The sequence below is a fragment of the Schistocerca serialis genome, chromosome 7, assembly GCF_023864345.2.
Source record: "Schistocerca serialis cubense isolate TAMUIC-IGC-003099 chromosome 7, iqSchSeri2.2, whole genome shotgun sequence".
NCBI lineage: Eukaryota > Metazoa > Arthropoda > Insecta > Orthoptera > Acrididae > Schistocerca > Schistocerca serialis.
In genome coordinates, this window is record NC_064644.1 from 94803218 (window position 1) to 94822711 (window position 19494).

Consider the following 19494-nt stretch of genomic DNA (forward strand, 5'->3'; position numbering starts at 1 on the left):
ATTTTGCTGTGCATGGTATACTTTCACCGCAGCGGCACGCGAATAGTTTACAAACTTAGGGGTTTCGGAAACGCCTCCACCGTTGGTCGGAAGCCCAGTGACCGTACCGCTAATGAGCGCCAGATAAACTGCTCCATTTCGTCATTACGTCAACGACACGCTGGTTTCCGCGTCTCCCGACAGGCTTTATATACCCTTCATTGCTAGTGCTGCCATCTCGCGTCTGTGAGTGATTATTGCACATTGATGTCAAACATAGGTGTTGGTCCCCTTACTGCGACTGGATCATGTAGTTGATCGAACAGACCATGGGTGCACTGCCAGTTTATAAATTGCTACACCACGAAGATGACGTAAACAGACGCGAAATTTAACCGACAGGAAGAAGATGCTGTGATATGCAAATGATTAGCTTTTCAGACCATTCACAAAAGGTTGGCGCCAGTGGCGACACCTACAACGCGCTGACATGAGGAAAGTTCCCAATCGATTTCTCATACACAAACAGCAGTTGAACGGCGTTGCCTGGTGAAACGTTGTTGTGATGCCTCGTGTAAGGAGGAGAAATGCCTACCATCACCTTTCCGACTTTGATGTCGGATTGTAGCCTATCGTGATTCCGGTTTATCGTATCGCGACATTGCTGCTCGCGTTGGTCGAGATCCAATGACTGTTAGCAGAATATGGAATCGGTGGGTTCAGGAGGGTAATATGGAACGCCGTGCTGGATCCCAACGCCCTCGTATCACTAGCAGTCGAGATGACAGTCATTTTATCCGCATGGCTGCAGCCACGTCTCGATCCCTGAGTCAACAGATGGGGACGTTTGCAAGACAACAACCATCTGCACGAACAGTTCGACGACGTTTGCAGCAGCATGGACTATCAGCTCGGAGACCATGGCTGCGGTTACCCTTGACGCGCCTGCGATGGTTTACTCAACGACGAACCTGGCTGCACGAATGGCACAACGTCATTTCTTCAAATGAATCCAGCTTCTGTTTACAGCATCATGATGGTCGCATCCGTGTTTGGCGATATCGCGGTGAACACACATTGGAAGCGTGTATTCGTCATCACCATGCTGGCGTATCACCCGGCGAGATGGTATGGGGTACTACTGGTTACACGTCTCGGTTACCTCTTGTTCGCATTGACGGCACTTTGAACAGTGGACGATACATTTCAGATGTGTTACGACCCGTGGCTCTACCATTCATTCGATCCTTGCGAAACCCTATATCTCAGCAGGATAATTCACGACCGCATGTTGCAGGTCCTGTACGGGCCTTTCTGGATACAGAAAATGTTCGACTGCTGTCCTGGTCAGCACGTTCTCTAGATCTCTCACCAACTGAAAACGTCTGGTCAATGGTGGGCGAGCAACTGGCTTGTCACAATTCGCCAGTCACTACTCTTGATGAACTGTGGCATCGTGTTGAAGCCGCATGGGCAGCTGTATCTGTACACGCCATCCAAGCTCTGTTTGACTCAATGGCCAGGCGTATCCAGGCTGTTATTACGGCCAGAAGTAGTTGTTCTGGGTACTGATTTCTCAGGATCTGTGTACCCAAATTGCGTGAAAATGTAATCGCATGTCAGTTCTAGTATAATATATTTGTCCAATGAATACCCATTCATCATCTGCATTTCTTCTTGGTGTAGCAATTTTAATGACCAGTAGTGTATTATCCAGAGGACACAATACATCGGCACGTCGCAAACGGCTGACACCACCCCGTTCAGAAGAATGGGGCCCCCAAAACAGCAGTCCACAGGGTGCGCACCATCTCAGATGCAGTCTCTCCAGGCAACCGGAACACCTCAGAACCACATCACACCGTTTAATCGTTACTGATACTTCACCCGCCGAAGTTCTTCATGGGGACATATGCACAAAAACAATCTCCGCCAAGGTTATGCCCCATTCTAGCCTTCTGCAGCCAACGCGGCTCTGGCTCTCGTGCCGACCAGAGATCTGCCGATAAAGCTCCAAACGTTCTCAATTGTGGAGAAATTCGGCGACCTTGCAAAGTTAGGGTTTGGTAAGCACCAAGACAATCAGTAGAAACTCTTGCCGTGAGCAGGCGGGCATTGCTTTGCTGAAATGTAAACCCAGAATGGCGTGGCATGAAGGGAAACAAGACGGGGCGTTGAATATCGTCGACGTACCGCTGTGCAGTAAGGGTGCCGCGAATGACAACCAAAGAGGTCCTGCTCCAACACGTCATCGCTGGTCATCAGGGTTCAGTTCGAAGTGAGACTCATCACTGAAGACAAGTCTACTCCAGTCAATGAGATTCCAGACGAATGTCCCCCACACCACTGCAAAAGGCTTGTTGGCGTTCAGAGGCCAATGGTAATAGGCCCAAGAGCGCCGTGAGCCCAGTCCCCTTTTCTGCGAACCACCTTCCAATCGTTAATGATAGTCGCATGTAATGATAGTGGCATGTAGTTTCGATGATAATGACGAATCCGGTGCTCTGAGTGCCTCTATGACGCGTGTTCGGTGCTATCATTCTGTCGTCTCTCTAGGTCGACCGCTCCCTTCTTGACGCTGGGCTCGGCCGTGGTTCACCCATTCCTGCCAACAACCTCGAATAGTGGCATCGCTTCCGTTCAATTTGCCGATTAGTCCAACCAGCTTCTTTAGGCACGACTACACGTCCTCTCTCGAATGCTGATATCTGCGTGTATTGTTCATGCACCTGTCTGCGAGTCATAGTTTCTGTCCAACTGAGTACACGGAATGAAATTTACAAAGACTTTATGCCCTGTTATCGACATGCCCCTGTTTATTATCCTTGCCAGCTGCGCCAGACTATGGCATTTTTTGCATCAGAATAATTCCCTGCAACCACCATCTATATGCCGACGACATCCAACTGTACATAAGTGCAAGCCCCAAGAACATTGCTGACGCAGTAGCGAGTATGAACGCAGATCTTTGCTCTGTTTCTCGATGGGCACAGAACCTAGGTCTGAAACTAAACCCCAAGAAATCCCAGGTCATACTTATATCTCATCCAAAGTTGATCAGTCGATACTTTCGCGAAACAGTCCCTCAAATACTCCTCCATGGTACCCAACTACCATACCAAAAAACAGTAAAAGACCTTGGAATAATCTTGGATGAACACCTAAACTGGGAAGAACAAACAGTCACAGCTTGCCGGAAATCGCTCTCCTCCCTATACGCAATTCAAAAATTTAGAAAAATATTTCCAACCCATGTTAAACAAAAATTAGTCCAAACACTAGTCTTGCCTAATCTTTACTACTGTGATGTAGTTCAACATGGCACAAATAATGAAAATTCGAGATGCCTCGAGCTAGTGATGAATGCTTGTGTTAGATACGTATGCAATATACGGTTGTATGATCATATCAGTCCTTCATACTCCCAGCTAGGTTGGATACGCCCACATAAGGCACGCGATCTCCACACGATGTGCTTACTTCATCGATTTCTTAGCCACTGGTGCCCCCAATACTTATCTTCTCACATTAAACACCTATCATCATTCCACAACCGCAATACCAGATCGGATACGTCTAGCATCTTGGCTGTACCTTTACATAACACAAAATCTTTCTCCGTGTCATTCTCCATCTCAGCCATACGACTATGGAACGCGCTCCCCTGTGATCTGCGTCTTATCCAAAACCACTCAACATTCAAGAGGGAACTTAAGACTTACATATTAGGGACGGTATAGCCACCATTGTTGTGCCCCCCCTCATCTTTTTCTTTCTCCTCTCCATCATAGCTTCGAATTTTACCATTCTATTTCTCTTCCTCTAACCTATCTACCTCTTCTATATCTCTTTCACCCCATTCCATCGTCTTATGTCTCTGCTTGATGAGAATAACTCACAAGCTGCAAGAATATAACGAATAAATTCCCAACTAGCAATAGGACTGACACTCATAAAAGAAAAATATGTTTACTTTCATATACATAGTCATTATTATTATTATTATTATTATCATTATTATTATTATTTTTATTATTCTTGATTGTTATAATTATTTTTTGATTGTTATAATTATCATTGTACTACTTTTATAATCTCTATTTTTTTCTTTAACATTAATACTGTATAACATGTTATATGTCCTAATTTTCTGTAGACACTGAAATTTGTTGAATCTGAGTATGCCTGGTTAGGTGTAAGAGAGGGCCTGAAGGCCCTAATCTTGCCAGGTAAAATAAATGCATAAATAAATAAAATAAAATAAATAAATAATAGATTTGTATGATTCAAATTCAGCTATGTAGCACTAGTGTATGTCTGTCAAGAACTTACGGGGTCTAAATACGTTAAATACAGGGATTTTCGTACTGATGTTTGATTGAGGCGCCGCCCGTAAGTGCACGGCACTCTTGACGGATGCAGCGACCCTCTAGAGATGACGTTATCGCTTTGTTTATCGCTTTGTTTACTGCGTTGTTGTAATCGTAGTAACGGTCTAGCTTTACTTAAAGGGCATTACTGTGTGTATGACCCATCACTAAACAGAACTTCGAGTAGATGTTAATTCTACGGTCTTATAAACATTCCTGGCTACTTCAACATCGAGTACGTTGCAGTTACTTGAATTTTGTCACATACAGAGACTGATTGGAGGAGAGGGGCGAGGGAAATGAACTTGCAATATTTCGCGACAGTCTTGCACGCTATTTCCATCTGTTGTAGCAAGACCGCTACGGTCGCAGGTTCGAATCCTGCCTCGGGCATGGATGTTTGTGATGTCCTTAGGTTAGTTAGGTTTAACTAGTTCTAAGTTCTAGGGGACTAATGACCTCAGCAGTTGAGTCCCATAGTGCTCAGAGCCATTTGAACCATTTGTTGTCGTAGCTGGGCAAGGAGTGTTGTGCGTAATAGTCCCAAACGAAATGCCGTCCCTACACATTCAGTTAGGGACATCTGTGGCGAAAGTGATTATTGTATGCTGGAGCGTCTTGGTTCTCTTTTGGTCAACGCCTTCCTCGCAAACGACCATCACTGACGCAAAGCAAGAACCTAGCCTCTGAACACCACTTTGATCCTCTTCATCCCACAAGTTGCGTCTTCTGCCACAGGAGGCTGGCTGCACGCGGCGGTGACATGGGAAAAAGCTGACACCCTTGGAACATGATTGCTCCTACCTAATGTGTGTTACGGCATTCACGCGGTCAGCAGTGCTAGCTCGTGTGACGCACAGTCATCATTAGTGACGCACAGCTGAAACATACAGCGGAACGCTTTGGGCAGTACTCCAGGACAGTCTTCCAGTTCCCTATATGTCAACATTGTTACCTCGCTGGAATACAGTTATTGTTCGAATTATGACTGTCGACGTCGTTTTAAAAATTTTTCTAAGCCAGCACGACGCTCTAAACAAGAGACCTCTCGTCCAGGATGGAAAATTTAATCATTACATGCTCAGGGTTTTCGTGCTAGTAGTTGCTTCCTACTCTTTTCACTGGACAGCGTTTTAAATCAGTATCTCTACTGTTGTAACTCAGTCTCCGTAAAAATATTGTGTTTCTATGGAATACATTCAGCGGCTTTCGTGTGTATTTTCTTCTAGAATTTTATTGTACTGTTCACAATATTGGCCTAGAGAAGGTTAAATTTTATAGTAGCACAGATCTTCTGATAATAGTTTTCATTCAAGCTAAGAAGATGCAAGTGTCGCGTTAAGAAACTCAAGGAGAGTACAAGTTATCTGAAAGAAGAATGTTCGCTACAGTTGTACCACAAGGAACCATAATGAGACCACTCTTCTTGTTGTCAGATATAACTGTTCTAGTATCACACATACAAGAAACAGAAATTGTTATGTTTGCCGATGATGCGAGTATAATAATCAAGCCTAATGGAGAAACCTTAACATTTGAAAATCTAAATAATATTTCCGCAAAAATTAATAAGTGGTTCTGCGCAAATGGACTGTCATCGAACTTAGATAAAACACAATGCATGGAATTCAGTATAGAACAGGGCTTGACGATACCATTTGAAATAAGGCGTGAAGTAAAGAAATAAGTGAAAGAGAACCTTCTAAATTGTTAGGTGTTTATACTGATGAGAACCTAAACTGGGATTATTTGACACTTGAATCCAACAAACATATTTTTCTCCTTTAGTTTCTCCAGGTGTATTTGATGGAAAAATATTCCATGGGCTTAGTGCTGGCTTTTGTTACCCGAAAGGAATGAAACTGTATAATGTTACTTATAATCCGTCTAGATTGCAAAATTTTTTATTCATATGACCGGTTTCGGTTCATTCAGAACCATCTTCAGATCTGATATAAAGTTACAGGAGTAACCCGTCCAAATCCAGCAACTTTCACATGCTGCGTCACATGTGACGCAGCATGTGAAAGTTGGTGGATATGGACGGGTTACTCTTGTAACTTTATACCAGATCTTCCCAACTTCCAAAGCTCTGTTATTAATAATGTAAGAATTTGGCGATAAAGATGTCAAAAAAATGACTTACTCTTTCTATTTTCGTTCACTAATGTCTACGCGTTATGTTCTGGAGTAAATCGTAATTCAGCGAAACAAAATATTTGCTGTACAGAAGCGTGTGATAAGGATAAAAACTGGTATCCACTCTAGAACCTCTTACAAACGACTGGGCAAATTGACAACAGTTTCATAACACATTTACTCCCTTACAAAGTTTTATTGTCAACAGTTAACAAAACAACAGTAACATCAATAAATATAGTGGTATAAAGAAAAATTAATTACACTTTCCATCAGTCGTCTTCAGTGTGGCACTGGAAGTGAATATTTAGCCATAAAAATCTTTGATGGAAAGAATATAATGGATAATATTAACTTGAGACAAAAACTGAAATCACATCTGCTTAACAACTCTTTCTGCTTCACAGAAGAATTTCTGAATGTGTTTATATATATATATATATATATATATATATATATATATATATATATATATATATATGTGTGTGTGTGTGTGTATGTGTGTGGTTAAGAGACAGCAACTGAAAATAATGAAATATAAATGACTGTATGCAAAATAAAAATCCACCACACCCATTAATTCGATCATGTGAATGGTCGGCATGTTGTCTTTCTTTATTGAGATATTGTGAATTGTAAAACTGATTCGTTCCACATCACAGCAAGTGGTCGTATTTTTGGTCCACAGAATGTGCAATAAAAGAATTTTTTAAAAAAAAGTGTGTGTGCCTGCTTGACACGCCGTTATGGAGCCGTTAATGACGCCGCGCGGTCGCCCCTTACCTGGAACTGGAGCTGTCGCTCGGCGGCGTCGGCGTCCTCCGTGCTGTTGGTGAGGGGCTCGTACCAGTCGCAGTCCAGGGTGATGCCCACCCTGCCTGCAACACACCAGCGTCCACCACTGAGACTCTACCGCGCACCCCCGCAGAGTTCGCCTAGCACAGACTTTGTTGCACATGCTACAAATTTGACACTTGAATCCAACAAACATATTTTTCTCCTTTAGTTTCTCCAGGTGTATTTGATGGAAAAATATTCCATGGGCTTAGTGCTGGCTTTTGTTACCCGAAAGGAATGAAACTGTATAATGTTACTTATAATCCGTCTTGATTGCAGAATTTTTTATTCATATGACCGGCTTCGGTTCATTCAGAACCATCTTCAGATCTGATATAAAGTTACAGGAGTAACCCGTCCATATCCACCAACTTTCACATGCTGCGTCACATGAAAGGCAGTGTGATGACAATCATTCCGCAGCTGGGATATTCAAAGATTTGTGGAACGTGGGTACTAAGAATGTTAACCGATCAGAATAAAGACACAAGAAAAACAATTGCCTCCCAAGACTTGTAGGGCTTTTGGTTGGTGAGAGAGGAGTTTCTGGGAAACTATGGCCGGAGACGAAACATGGATCGTTTTTTCGAACCAGAACAAGGAGGCAGTCAATGGAATGGCATCACAGAAACTCAACGAATAAGAAAAAGTTCGTGCGGCTGGTCCCGGCGGAGGTTCGAGTCCTCCCTCGGGCATGGGTGTGTGTGTTTGTCCTTAGGATAATTTAGGTTGAGTAGTGTGTAAGCTTATGGACTGATGACCTTAGCAGTTAAGTCCCATAAGATTTCACACACATTTGAACATTTAAGAAAAAGTTCAAAACTGTGCGATCCCAATGTAACAATATTCTGAGATGGAGAGGATGTGATTATGGTTGATTTTTTGGAGTAAGGATGCACAACTAATTCTGTAAAATGCGGCAGAAGCACATCTTGACCTAGTTCGACCAACAAAAGCTATGGTGGACGTTCTTCTTTTGGATGACAATGCAAGATCACACACCAGTCGTCGCACTATTGAAGAGATTATGAAAATTGGATGAGAAAACTTGCCTTACCCCCCACACAGCCCTGACCTGGCACCATCAGACTTCTGTTTGGGGTGCTAAAAGAAGCTCGTCGTTGGATTCTCTTTGGAAATGAGGAGGCTATGAACAAATCTGTGTTTCAGTGACCTTGGAAGGAGGACCGTGTGTTTTACCACACTGGTATGCATGCCCTTGCTAAAAGATGGACCAAAACTGTAGAAATGGACGAAGATTATACTGAAAAGTCATAATTTAATCGTCGGTGTTGTGGTTTTCAAACAGCGTAGCTTCATTGGAAATTCTTGACAAATAGTCATAAAAGAAAAAAGGAGGCGCTAATTTTGTTTTTGTAATCAGATGATCAAAAAGACAAAATATTGTCCCCTTGGACAGCAACATTCGGCATTTTACCCATGGATTATTTTGTCAAGAGTCTCCAGATATGTCATCCACACTAAAATAGATCAGATGGATAAATATATTGCTCATTTCACGGTATAGAATTTGCACTTATGTACAGACAAGAGCCATATGAAGAGGAACATCTGGCAGAAAGAGCATCAACTGCGATTACTCAGCAAAATATCAGTCGTGCTCAAGAACTACCCAAAATGTCGGTAGATTCTGTTGCACTATTACCTTTCAACTCTGCAGGTGCAACCCGTGAGCAGGGAAACAGAAAGCTGTCACCGCATTCAGATGAAAGAAACTAAGAATCTGCAGAGAGGCCACACTGACGTGGCAGAAGGCTCTGCTATGGCCCTAGAGCGAGGTCACTTAACCACACGTCCATTAGCCCTATTCCGCAGCGTCCATAACATTCGATTCCGTAGGGTAGCCTCAGTATGACGGCATTTTCGGTTCGGTAGCCGAAGTTGCTATTCTGTAGGCTCCTGAGGCCTGTTACCGGTTGCTCAGCCTGCTGATTTTTTGTCCATAGCCGGCCGCGGTGGTCTAGCGGTTCTAGGCGCTCAGTCCGGAACAGCGCGACTGCTACGGCCGCAGGTTCGAATCCTGCCTCGGGCATGGATGTGTGTGATGTCCTTAGGTTAGTTAGGTTTAAGTAGTTCTAAGTTCTAGGGGACTGATGACCACAGCTGTTAAGTCCCATAGTGCTCAGAGCCATTTGAACCATTTTTTTTTTGTCCATAGCGAGAGGTGGTGGATTGTTGGTAAGGCTGTTCATTTGGTTTGGTGTGTTTTGACTGTGAAGACAATTTATTATTTTAGAAATATTGTGCGATTTGTAGTTTTGGATGTGGTGATTATGTTTTATTGAAGAATCACTGGAATGTGTCCATTTGGAAAGTAAGTTCATAAGTGTTATTATGCACGCATATCAACCGAGAATCATGAAATGGACATGGTGTGCACGGTACTTTTAAGAAGAAGCAAGTTCGACAAAGGCAGGGAAGATTTGTTTGAGGAACTACAGCCATGCATGAGAGCCCATCAAAGAGCTACAGCAAATCCTTTGAACCTGAAGGTGTATTTGTTTAGAAAGTCCTGAAATCTCTAAATCAATTGAATAATCCTTATCAGTTACCAAATTTTTAACACAGGAAGCCAAGACATACTGATCGAAACTGATCAATAATAAAGTGTCTTACTACGTCCTGGGTTTGTTTCAAATATAGCATATATAAACAACAGACACATGCGAAGCCATTTCAGTGTCATTGGGATGTGAACGTAACAACCTTCTAATTTTCTTCCACCTTTTCCGCTGATATCTTATGCGACCAACGCTATTCGCTGTAAACACACTTTTAGAAAACAAAAGTGGGAATAGTGTGTATGGTAGTTGTGTCGGCTGGCCTCTTTGGGCGTGGGGCGCCGTGGCAGGTGCGCAGTCGTTGGGTGAGCATGCCTGCAGCTATGGTCACATGTAATGATTATAAAGAAACCGCCTCGATTGCAAATAGAAACCGGATGTTGACCTAGGTTTCGGCGCGGATGACCACGCCATCTTCGGAACACACTAAAACTACAAACTGCCTAAAGAGGCATGGTCCAAAATTAATACAGAACGCCCAAAAGGGCAAAAGACTCGCATAAAATGTAAAATAAACGGTACGCGTGTACCATGTCAATAGCTGTACTTAGCTCAAACGTCAGAATCGTGGTTCCTCACCCCAGCCAACGTTCGGTGCGCCGCGGGCTCTCAGGTAAACTGAGGTGGCGCCGGCTGCTAGGCTGTGAGAATGTCAGAGAGGAACACACATGCGGAAATTGAAAAATCGTCTTCTTCCGTGTGATTGGCATAAAATGTGTGTAAGTAGGCTGTTTATGTTTTTATGTTGGTAACGCCACGTAGCGCCCTGTATGAAAATCACTGGCTGTGCTGTGTGCAGTCTGTGGCTGGGTGGCATTGTTGGAATTCGCTATTGTAGTGTTGTGCAGTTGGATGTGAACAGCGCGTAGCGTTGCGCAGTTGGAAGTGAGCCGCCAGCAGTGGTGGATGTGGGGAGAGAGATGGCAGAGTTTTGAGAGCAGATGACTGAAATGGGTCTGATCCTTTGATGACCCACCAATACCATTATTTCTACAAGGACTGCAGTGGGACTGCACCTCTGGTGACCCACCAGTACCATAATCTCTACAAGGGTTACAGTGGGTCTGCTCTGTGATGACCTACCTACCAATATTCTTCAAAACTTCGATTGACTCTGTTGTGGGTTTGCTCTGTTGTGGACCTTTACCTGTCTGCATGTCAAGAGTCAGCACTCTTTCCGTTGGAAGGACAATACTACTTCTTCAAGGCAGCATGGAAATCCACTACTTCCGTGTGCATTTTCTTTTACTGATCAGACTTTGAGAAAAAAAAACACTGCAATTTTACTGTGATGAATGATCAGGACTGTCTTTATGGACTGTGAGAAAATTTTAGCTTTTGACCAACATTGTATCAATAAGTGTGTGCATTTGATTTCTTTGTTATTGTAATTACAAAAATTTTTTCAAATATGTATTGGCCACTGTATTGGCAGTAGTGGCACTCGCTGTATTGCAGTAGTTCGAGTAACTAAGATTTTTGTGAGGTAAGTGATTCATGAAAGGTGTAGTTTATTGTTAGGCAGGGCCATTCTTTTGTAGGGATTTTTGAATGTTAGATTGCGTTGCGCTGAAAATATAGTGTGTCAGTTTAAGCACAGTCATTTATAATTTTTCTAAGGGGACGTTTCATGTGTTACGAAAGTGATCTGGCGACCGGGTCAAAGGTGCAGGAAGTTAATGCGTGTGTATGTATAATGTCCTAGCTCGAGGACAATTTTATAGAACTATAGAACATGGATAGGCTGAAGTTTTATATGTGGGATAGCAAATTCCACGGATGGTCAAAACACATGCACGCAGGACAGACAAAATACCATCAGCTAAAAGCAGGTTAGAAATATGGGGGGGGGGGGGGGGGGGAGGGTGAATAACCCATTTTTCGATTACATGGGGTCGGTGATAGTATTTGATGACTACGCTTGGACAAGCGTGTCAAGTTACTATATTCTATTGTGTTCTATTCTAAGCGCTATTGACCAGAAAAGGGGCAAATTAGTAGGACAGGCTTAATGTAGTTGCGTGAAAGGACGTACTACGTCGCCTTCATCGCCCTTAATATCTAATGACCGACAGAGGTCATTATGAAAAGTACTGTCGGATATGTACCACAATAGTATAAAAAGAACCTAAAGCTAAACTAGTTTCTTAAAATCAGGTACTTGAGGTACTGAACCATTAAGCTTAATCAAGTGAGGTCTGTGAACGCGTATAGCTTGGAACAGACAAACTACCTTTGTGTTCTAATAGCTGTTGACGTCAAAGGTCAAATAATGTAACGAGCTTAATATACATGCGTGAAAGGACGTACAACGTCGCTTTCATAGCCCTTATTATCCATTGACCGATAAGTACAGCTATTGACATGGTACACACGTACCGTTTATTTTACATCTTATGCGACGAGTCTTTTGCCCATTTGGGCGTTCTGTGTTAATGTTGGACCATGCCTTTTTAGGCAGTTTGTAGTTTTAGTGTGTTCCGAAGATGGCGTGATTATCTGCGCCGAAACATAGGTCAACATCCGGTTTCTATTTGCAATCGAGGCGGATTCTTTGTAATCATTAAATTATTCATGATTGCTGGCGCGCTGCAATGTTGAAAGTTCTAATGGTCACATGTCTTTGATTGGCTGGCGCAAGGAGGGACGCCAAAACAAAACGGCACGGTACTTCAGGAGCCGTACCGGCTCTCTACCGAATTGCACAGAGGCTCAGTTGCGGTAACTCTACCATTCGGTGCACTCAACTTCCGACCTGATCGGCAAAACGACTGAACGATACAGAAAAAGGCTGCAGCCACCGTTGCTGTGGCAGACCTGGAACACTGCTGACACACCCAAGCCTGGCACTGCGCTGCTTCCAGGGCGTACAGGGTCAGAAAGGATATCTGGCCACAAAACAGTGAGGTCGGGCAACTGTGAATACCAACCAACTTGGCTAAACAGCATCTGTCATCGTCTGTAGCCAGCTCTGAGAAGTACTGCAAAACAGTCTTCGGCCTGATACGAGCTGTTCCATTTCATTTCAGACAGAAGGAAACCTTCAATTTTTTGTGGGCGATTCAGTTTTCTGTCATCTAAAGTAGACGTTAGGTTAATGCGTTTTGTGTTGTTTGTTTCCCAGTATTTCATTCATTTGTCAAAGATTCCCATGATAAGATCCTGACGAACGATAGGGACATAGCTGAGAGATGGAAAGAGTACTTTCGACATCTGCTAAATTGTGATGAACCCGAACTGCAGTTTGATTTCCAGCACCCAAATACAGCCAATGCAGATGATCCCCCATCTACCCTGGATGAGATAAAAACCAGAATCAGACACGTTAAACAGAATAAGAGTCCAGGTGAAGATGGAATACAGGCTGAAATGATCCTGGCAGGAGGAGAGAAACTTGCAGAAAAAATAGACCGACTGATACAGGCAATATGTACCAAAGAAGAACTACCAGGAGAATGGAAAACAGCTCTGATTTGTCCAATACATAAGAAGGGCGACAAACTGAAATGTGACAACTATCGAGGAATCGCCCTGCTTAACGTCTGCTATAAGATCCTGTCCAATTGCCTCATACTTAGAAATCAGCCAGTGGCAGAATCGGTGATTGCGGAGTACCAGGGAGGTTTCCGGCCAGGACGGTCAACAGTAGATCACACCTTCAGTCTCCGGCAGCTCACTGATAAACTGGGTAAATATGGTAAAGATTCGCATATTTTATTCGTTGATTTTAAGAAGGCCTATGACTGCATACATCACAAGAGCCTGCTCAACTGTTTAAGAGAGTTTGGCATAGCAGAGAAACTCATAAATCTGGTAAAGATCTGTCTGAACGAAACACGTGCAAAGGTGAAGATGGGAAATCGCGTTACTAAGGAGTTTGAAATTGTGACAGGACTCAGGCAATGAGATGGGTAGTCCCCTATCCTGTTCAACTTTGCCCTCGAGAAGATCGTACGCGAGACCTTCCAAGAGAACGAAGGGATTGAAATCGGAGGAAAGAGACTGGCGTACTTAGCCTATGCAGACATCTGTTTACTTTCTAGGTCGGAAGAGGAGCTGGAGCAAATGACCAAAGCACTAAAGGAGGCTGCCAGCAAATTTGGGCTAAACATAAACGAAGCCAAGACAGAGTACCTCGTTATGACGCGTGGTCATTGTCAGACTGCTGATCATCTACAATCACTGCAGGTTGGGGACCATTCCTACAAGAGAGTGCAAGAATTCAAATACCTAGGGGCACTTTTCACGGAGAACTCGTCATGTGAAGCAGAGATCAATGCCAGAATACAGGCAGGAAACCGATCTTACCACAGCCTAGAACAACAGCTTCGGTCCAGATATCTCTCCAGACAGTTCATAATTCGACTGTACAAAACCCTGATCCAGCCTGTTGTTCTATATGGCTGTGAGACATGGAGTATCCGGAAACAGGACTTCCATAAGCTGCTTGTTTTTGAGAGAAAAGTGCTTCGGAAGATCTTCGGTCCGGTTCTGGATGCAGACACGGGGGAATGGAGGATCAGATACAACCAAGAGCTTGAGGAACTATACCAGCAGCCCAACATAGCAGGAACTGTCAAAGCCAAACGAATGCAGTGGGCCGGCCATGTGGTCAGGATTGAGGATCACAGATGGCCTCGGAAGCTCCTGGATTTCACACCTACAGGAAAGAGACCGAAAGGGAGACCCAAGAAGCATTGGAGGGATGGACTCCATGAAGATTTAAACCAAGCGTCAATAGATGTGGACGGATGGCGGATAGCAGCAATGGACAGAATACAGTGGAGGAGGAAACTTGTAGATGCGTGCGGTCCTCTGGGCCTGATCACACAGTAGTAGTAGTAGTAGTAATAGTATTTCTTTCGATCACGGCATAACGGCCGGGAGAATATTAATAATTGTGAAGACAGACTGCTGTGGAGAAGGCCGCCCCACTCTGACTCATCCCTTAGAAGGCTTACCTTGCTGAGCCTCACGGAACTGCTCATCGTAGAGCTTGTAGACACGCGCGTGCGCCAGCATGATGGTCTTGGCCATGAGGTAGTCGGCTATGCCGGACGAATTGGCGCCGGGCGCCAGGCCATTGGCGGTCGAGTAGCCGATGGAGAAGATGTCCGGCTCGTTGAACGTCAGCCACAGCTTCACCTGCCAACACGAACCGAACGTGGGTTATCATTACTGGTTCCTGTAACTACAAGAGCGGCTCAATAAGAGCCTGTGTCAAGAATGTGTGTAGCACTTTTCAAATACACTACTGGCCATTAAAATTGCTACACCACGAAGATGACGTGCTACGGGCGCGAAATTTAACCGACAGGAAGAAGATGCTGTGATATACAAATGATTAGCTTTTCAGAGCATTCACACAAGGTTTGCGCCGGTGGCGACACCTACCACGTGCTGACACGAGGAAAGTTTCCAACCGATTTCTCACACACAAACAGCAGTTGACCGGCGTTGCCTGGTGAAACGTTGTTGTGATGCCTCGTGTAAGGAGAAGAAATGCCTACCATGACGTTTTCGACTTTGATAAAGGTCTGATTGTAGACTATCACCATTCCGGTTTATCGTATCGCGATATTGCTGCTCGCGTTGGTCTAGATCCAATCACTGTTAGCAGAATATAGAATCGGTGGGTTCAGGAGGATAATACGGAACGCCGTATTGGATCCCAACGGCCTCTTATCACTAGCAGTCGAGATGGCAGGCATCTTATCCGCATGGCTGTAACGGATCGTGCAGCCACGTCTCGATCCCTGAGTCAACAGATGGGGACGTTTGCAAGACAACAAACACCTGCACGAACAGTTCGGCGACGTTTGCAGCAGCATGGACTATCAGTTCTGCGTCGGAGACCATAGCTGCGGTTACCCTTGACGCTGCATCGCAGACAGGAGCGCCTACGATGGTGTACTCAACGACGAACCTGGGTGCACGAATGGCAAAACATCATTTTTTTCGGACTAATCCAGCTTCTGTTTACAGCATCATGATAGTCGCATCCGTGTTTGGCGACATCGCGGTGAACGCACATAGGAAGCGTGTATTCGTCATCGCCATACTGGCGTATCACCCGGCGTGATGATATGGGGTGCCATTGGTTACACGTCTCGGTCACCCCTTGTTCGCATTGACGACACTTTGAACAGTGGACGCTGTATTTCAGATTTGTTACGGCCCGTGGCTCTACCCTTCAAACGATCCCTGCGAAACCCTACATTTCGGCAGGATAATGCACGACCGCATGTTGCAGGTCCTGTACGGGCTTTTCTGGATACAGAAAATGTTCGACTGCTGCCATGGCCAGCACATTCTCCAGATCTTTCACCCACTGAATACGTCTGGTCAGTCGTGGCCGAGCAACTGGCTCGTCACAATACGCCAGTCACTACTCTTGATGAACTGTGGTATCGTGTTGAAGCTGCATGAGCAGCTGTACCGATACACGCCATTCAAGCTCTGTTTGACTCAATGCCCAGGCGTATCACGGCCGTTAAGGCCAGAGGTGGTTGTTCTGGGTACTGATTTCTCAGGATCTATGCACCCAAATTGCGTGAAAATGTAATAACATGTCAGTTCTAGTATAATATATTTGTCCAATGAATACCCGTTTATCATCTGCATTTCTTCTTGGTGTAGCAATTTTAATGGCCAGTAGTGTTCAAGGTGCCCATAGGTGCCCATTTCAAACGTCCCACGTTTCAAAGGTCCAAGAGAGCGAGAGAGAGAGAGAGAGAGAGAAAAGAAAACGACACTAGGCATGATAATTAAATTGTACCAGATGTCAGAGCGTCTCATCGAATTTGTATTTCCGCGTCAGCCTTCAACTACTCTCGGCAGAATGCAGCATGATCGCAAGTAAAATGGCGACTCCATAATGGCGCCTGCAAGCAGCAGCGTGGCTTGCAGAGTAATGATTAGACTTTGATAGTTTCGTAGAAATGAACTGGTGGGTCCCTGCATCACACAGTCAGTCCAAAAAGAGGCTTACTGAATACGAGACGAATTTTAATCTCGGCAATGATCTGAATAATGTTGAGGAAACGTTGGCTTCTCTAGAGGCCTAACGCCTTTCATCATTGTCAAATTCTTCTCTCAATATCATATCACCCATCTCATCTTGATCTGTTTCGTCTTGTCTTCCTATAGTATTGCATTCAGTTTTATATTTTTCGTATAGCCCTCGAATATATTCGTTCCACTTTTCAGCTTTCCCTTTTCTATTTAGTACTGGCTTGTCACCGAGCTTTTGATATTCATACAGCCGCTTCCCTTTTTTAGAAAAGTTGCTTTAATTTTCTTATAGGTGACACTATGTTTCCCGTAGCATCCATGTCCCAAAATTTGTGTTCTGAGTATTTCTGCTTAGACATTTTACATTATCCGACAAATTATTTTTTTAGACGTCTGTATTCTCTTTCGCCTGCTTCATTTGCTGGATTTCATATTTTTCCTTTGTTCAGTTAATTTGAGTATCTCCTGTGCTACGCAAAGACTTCTAATAGGCCTTACTTTCCGTCTATTTGATCCTATGCTGCCTCCACCGTTCCATCTCTCAGAGGTACCCATTGGTCTTCTACTGTATTCCCTTGCTCTGTTTGGTTTTGTTTTGCTTTTCACTTAATCAGTGCCTAATGCTCCCTCTGGAATTGTGGACAAGCTGCGGCTCTTTTAAATTATCCAGAATTTCTTCAGTTTTATTATGTAGTTGATAACCAAAGTATTATTGTCAGAGTGCGCATTTGCCCCTGTAATCGTTTTGTAGTTTAAAACTGGTTTTGAAATCTTTGCCTTATCAGTATGTAATCAATCAGAAACTTTACTGTGGCTTCAGGACTCTTCCTAGTACACAATCTCCATTCATGATTCTTCGACGAAGTGCTAGCGTGTTACCTAGTTGCGTTTGCAAGCTGTAACCTATTACTCGTAATTAACAATTTAGCATATTCCTTAGAAAGTTGTCAAATGTCTATCCTGCTTGTATTACAGATACCAAGCACATCGCTTTCATCGATACCAAAGTTGTTCTGCAATTAGGTTACCTTATTAGTCCTTGAAGAGGTTTCCAGTAAATTCACATATCCGTGTTCTATACAGAAGTAGTGGAGGGAGCATCTACACGAAGCGTAGTAAAAATGTAGAGTGATGCAGGCAGTCATGGTATTATTCCCCACTCTTTTGGTTACAAAACCCTGTTTTTCAACGTAATCTCCGTTCAATGCGACGGCCTTACGCCTTCTGTATGCCCGCGTGATACTGCTCTACTGGTGGACGACGGAGCAACGCCTCGCTGCCTCAATAACCTCCCCATCGTCCATGTACTGCTTCCCACGGAGTGGAAGGTACGAGGCCAGGCTGCAGGATGATTGAGGAAGAACAGTACAATGAAGTTTTCTGAACTACTCTCGAGTGCACAGACGGTGTGGGTCCTTGCATTGTCACGGAGAAGTAGAAGTTTCTTTGCGTTTTTGTGATGACGAACACGATGAAGTCGTTTCCACAGTTTCCTGAGGGTAGCACAATACACTTGAGAGTTGATCGTTGCGCCACGAACATCAAACAGAATAACTCCTTCACGATCCCGGAAGACTGTCGCCATTACCTTAGGTATGAACGTTTCTTCGGCGAAGAGATGGTGTAGCGCCACTCCACAGATTGCCTTTTTGTTTCCCGTTCGAAGTGATGAATCTATTTTTGATCGCCCGTGACGATGTTCAACAAAAAATTGTCACGATCAGCCTCGTAACGCGCAAGCAATTCCGCACGGGTGGTGCTTTGTTGTTCTTTATGGTCTTTTGTTAGACGACGAGGAACCCAGTGGACAGACTCCTTTGAGTACCTTAGCCGGTGCCAGAACTACCAACAGAAACGTCCAGTTGAGCAGCGAGGTGTTTGTTTGCCATCCGTCAGTCACTCAAATGAGAGTGTCCGCATGTTCCAGCATTTGAGGAGGCATAGCTCTGTGCCGCCGACCGTCACGCAGGAGATCGGGCGGTTTTGCGCGACCTTGTTGCGATAATGGCAGACACCTCGCCCAACGACTCACCGTGCTTTTGTTCCCTGCCAGGTCTCCGTAGACATTCTGGATCCCCTATGAATATACGCGATGCTCCGATTTTCCGCCAAAAGAAACTCAGTGACAGCTCTCTGCTTGGAACGCACCTCAGTTAAAGACGCCATTTTAAAGGCTGCTTATAACGCCTATCGGAACTTCATCAAACTATTGGGACTGAAGCAAGAATATTCCACGATCTCCCACAACAAATTCCGCATTTTGTCAATCGACAATGACCAATAAAAATGTGTGCCTTTATAAAAGAAACTATCAGCCTCGATTGCAGTAATGAAACCAACCTTTACCTAGGTTTCAGCCCAAATAATTGTGCCTTCTTCAGAAGATAAACCTGAATCTATCATCTGTCTAAGAGGGCATTTTAGATTCAGGTTTATCTTCTGAAGAAGGCTCAATTATTTGGGCTGAAACCTAGGAAAAGGTTGTTTTCATTACCGCAATCGAGGCTGATAGTTTCTTATATATAAGATTATCACGATTTCTGACTGTGCTGCAATGTTGTAAGTACAAAAAT

The 19494-nt window shown here is 44.1% G+C and overlaps 1 protein-coding gene across 1 annotated transcript in view; it reads right to left on the reverse strand.

Annotated features, from left to right (window-relative positions):
• The window catches only part of LOC126412908 (myrosinase 1-like), a 117821-nt gene that overhangs the window by 35245 nt on the left and 63082 nt on the right, over positions 1 to 19494 (reverse strand). Inside the window, exons 5-6 of the mRNA XM_050082798.1 lie at positions 14869 to 15052; positions 7272 to 7366 (exon numbers count right to left, since the gene is read on the reverse strand). Coding sequence (XP_049938755.1) covers positions 7272 to 7366; positions 14869 to 15052 — 279 coding nt within the window. The remainder of the gene's footprint in view (positions 1 to 7271; positions 7367 to 14868; positions 15053 to 19494) is intronic.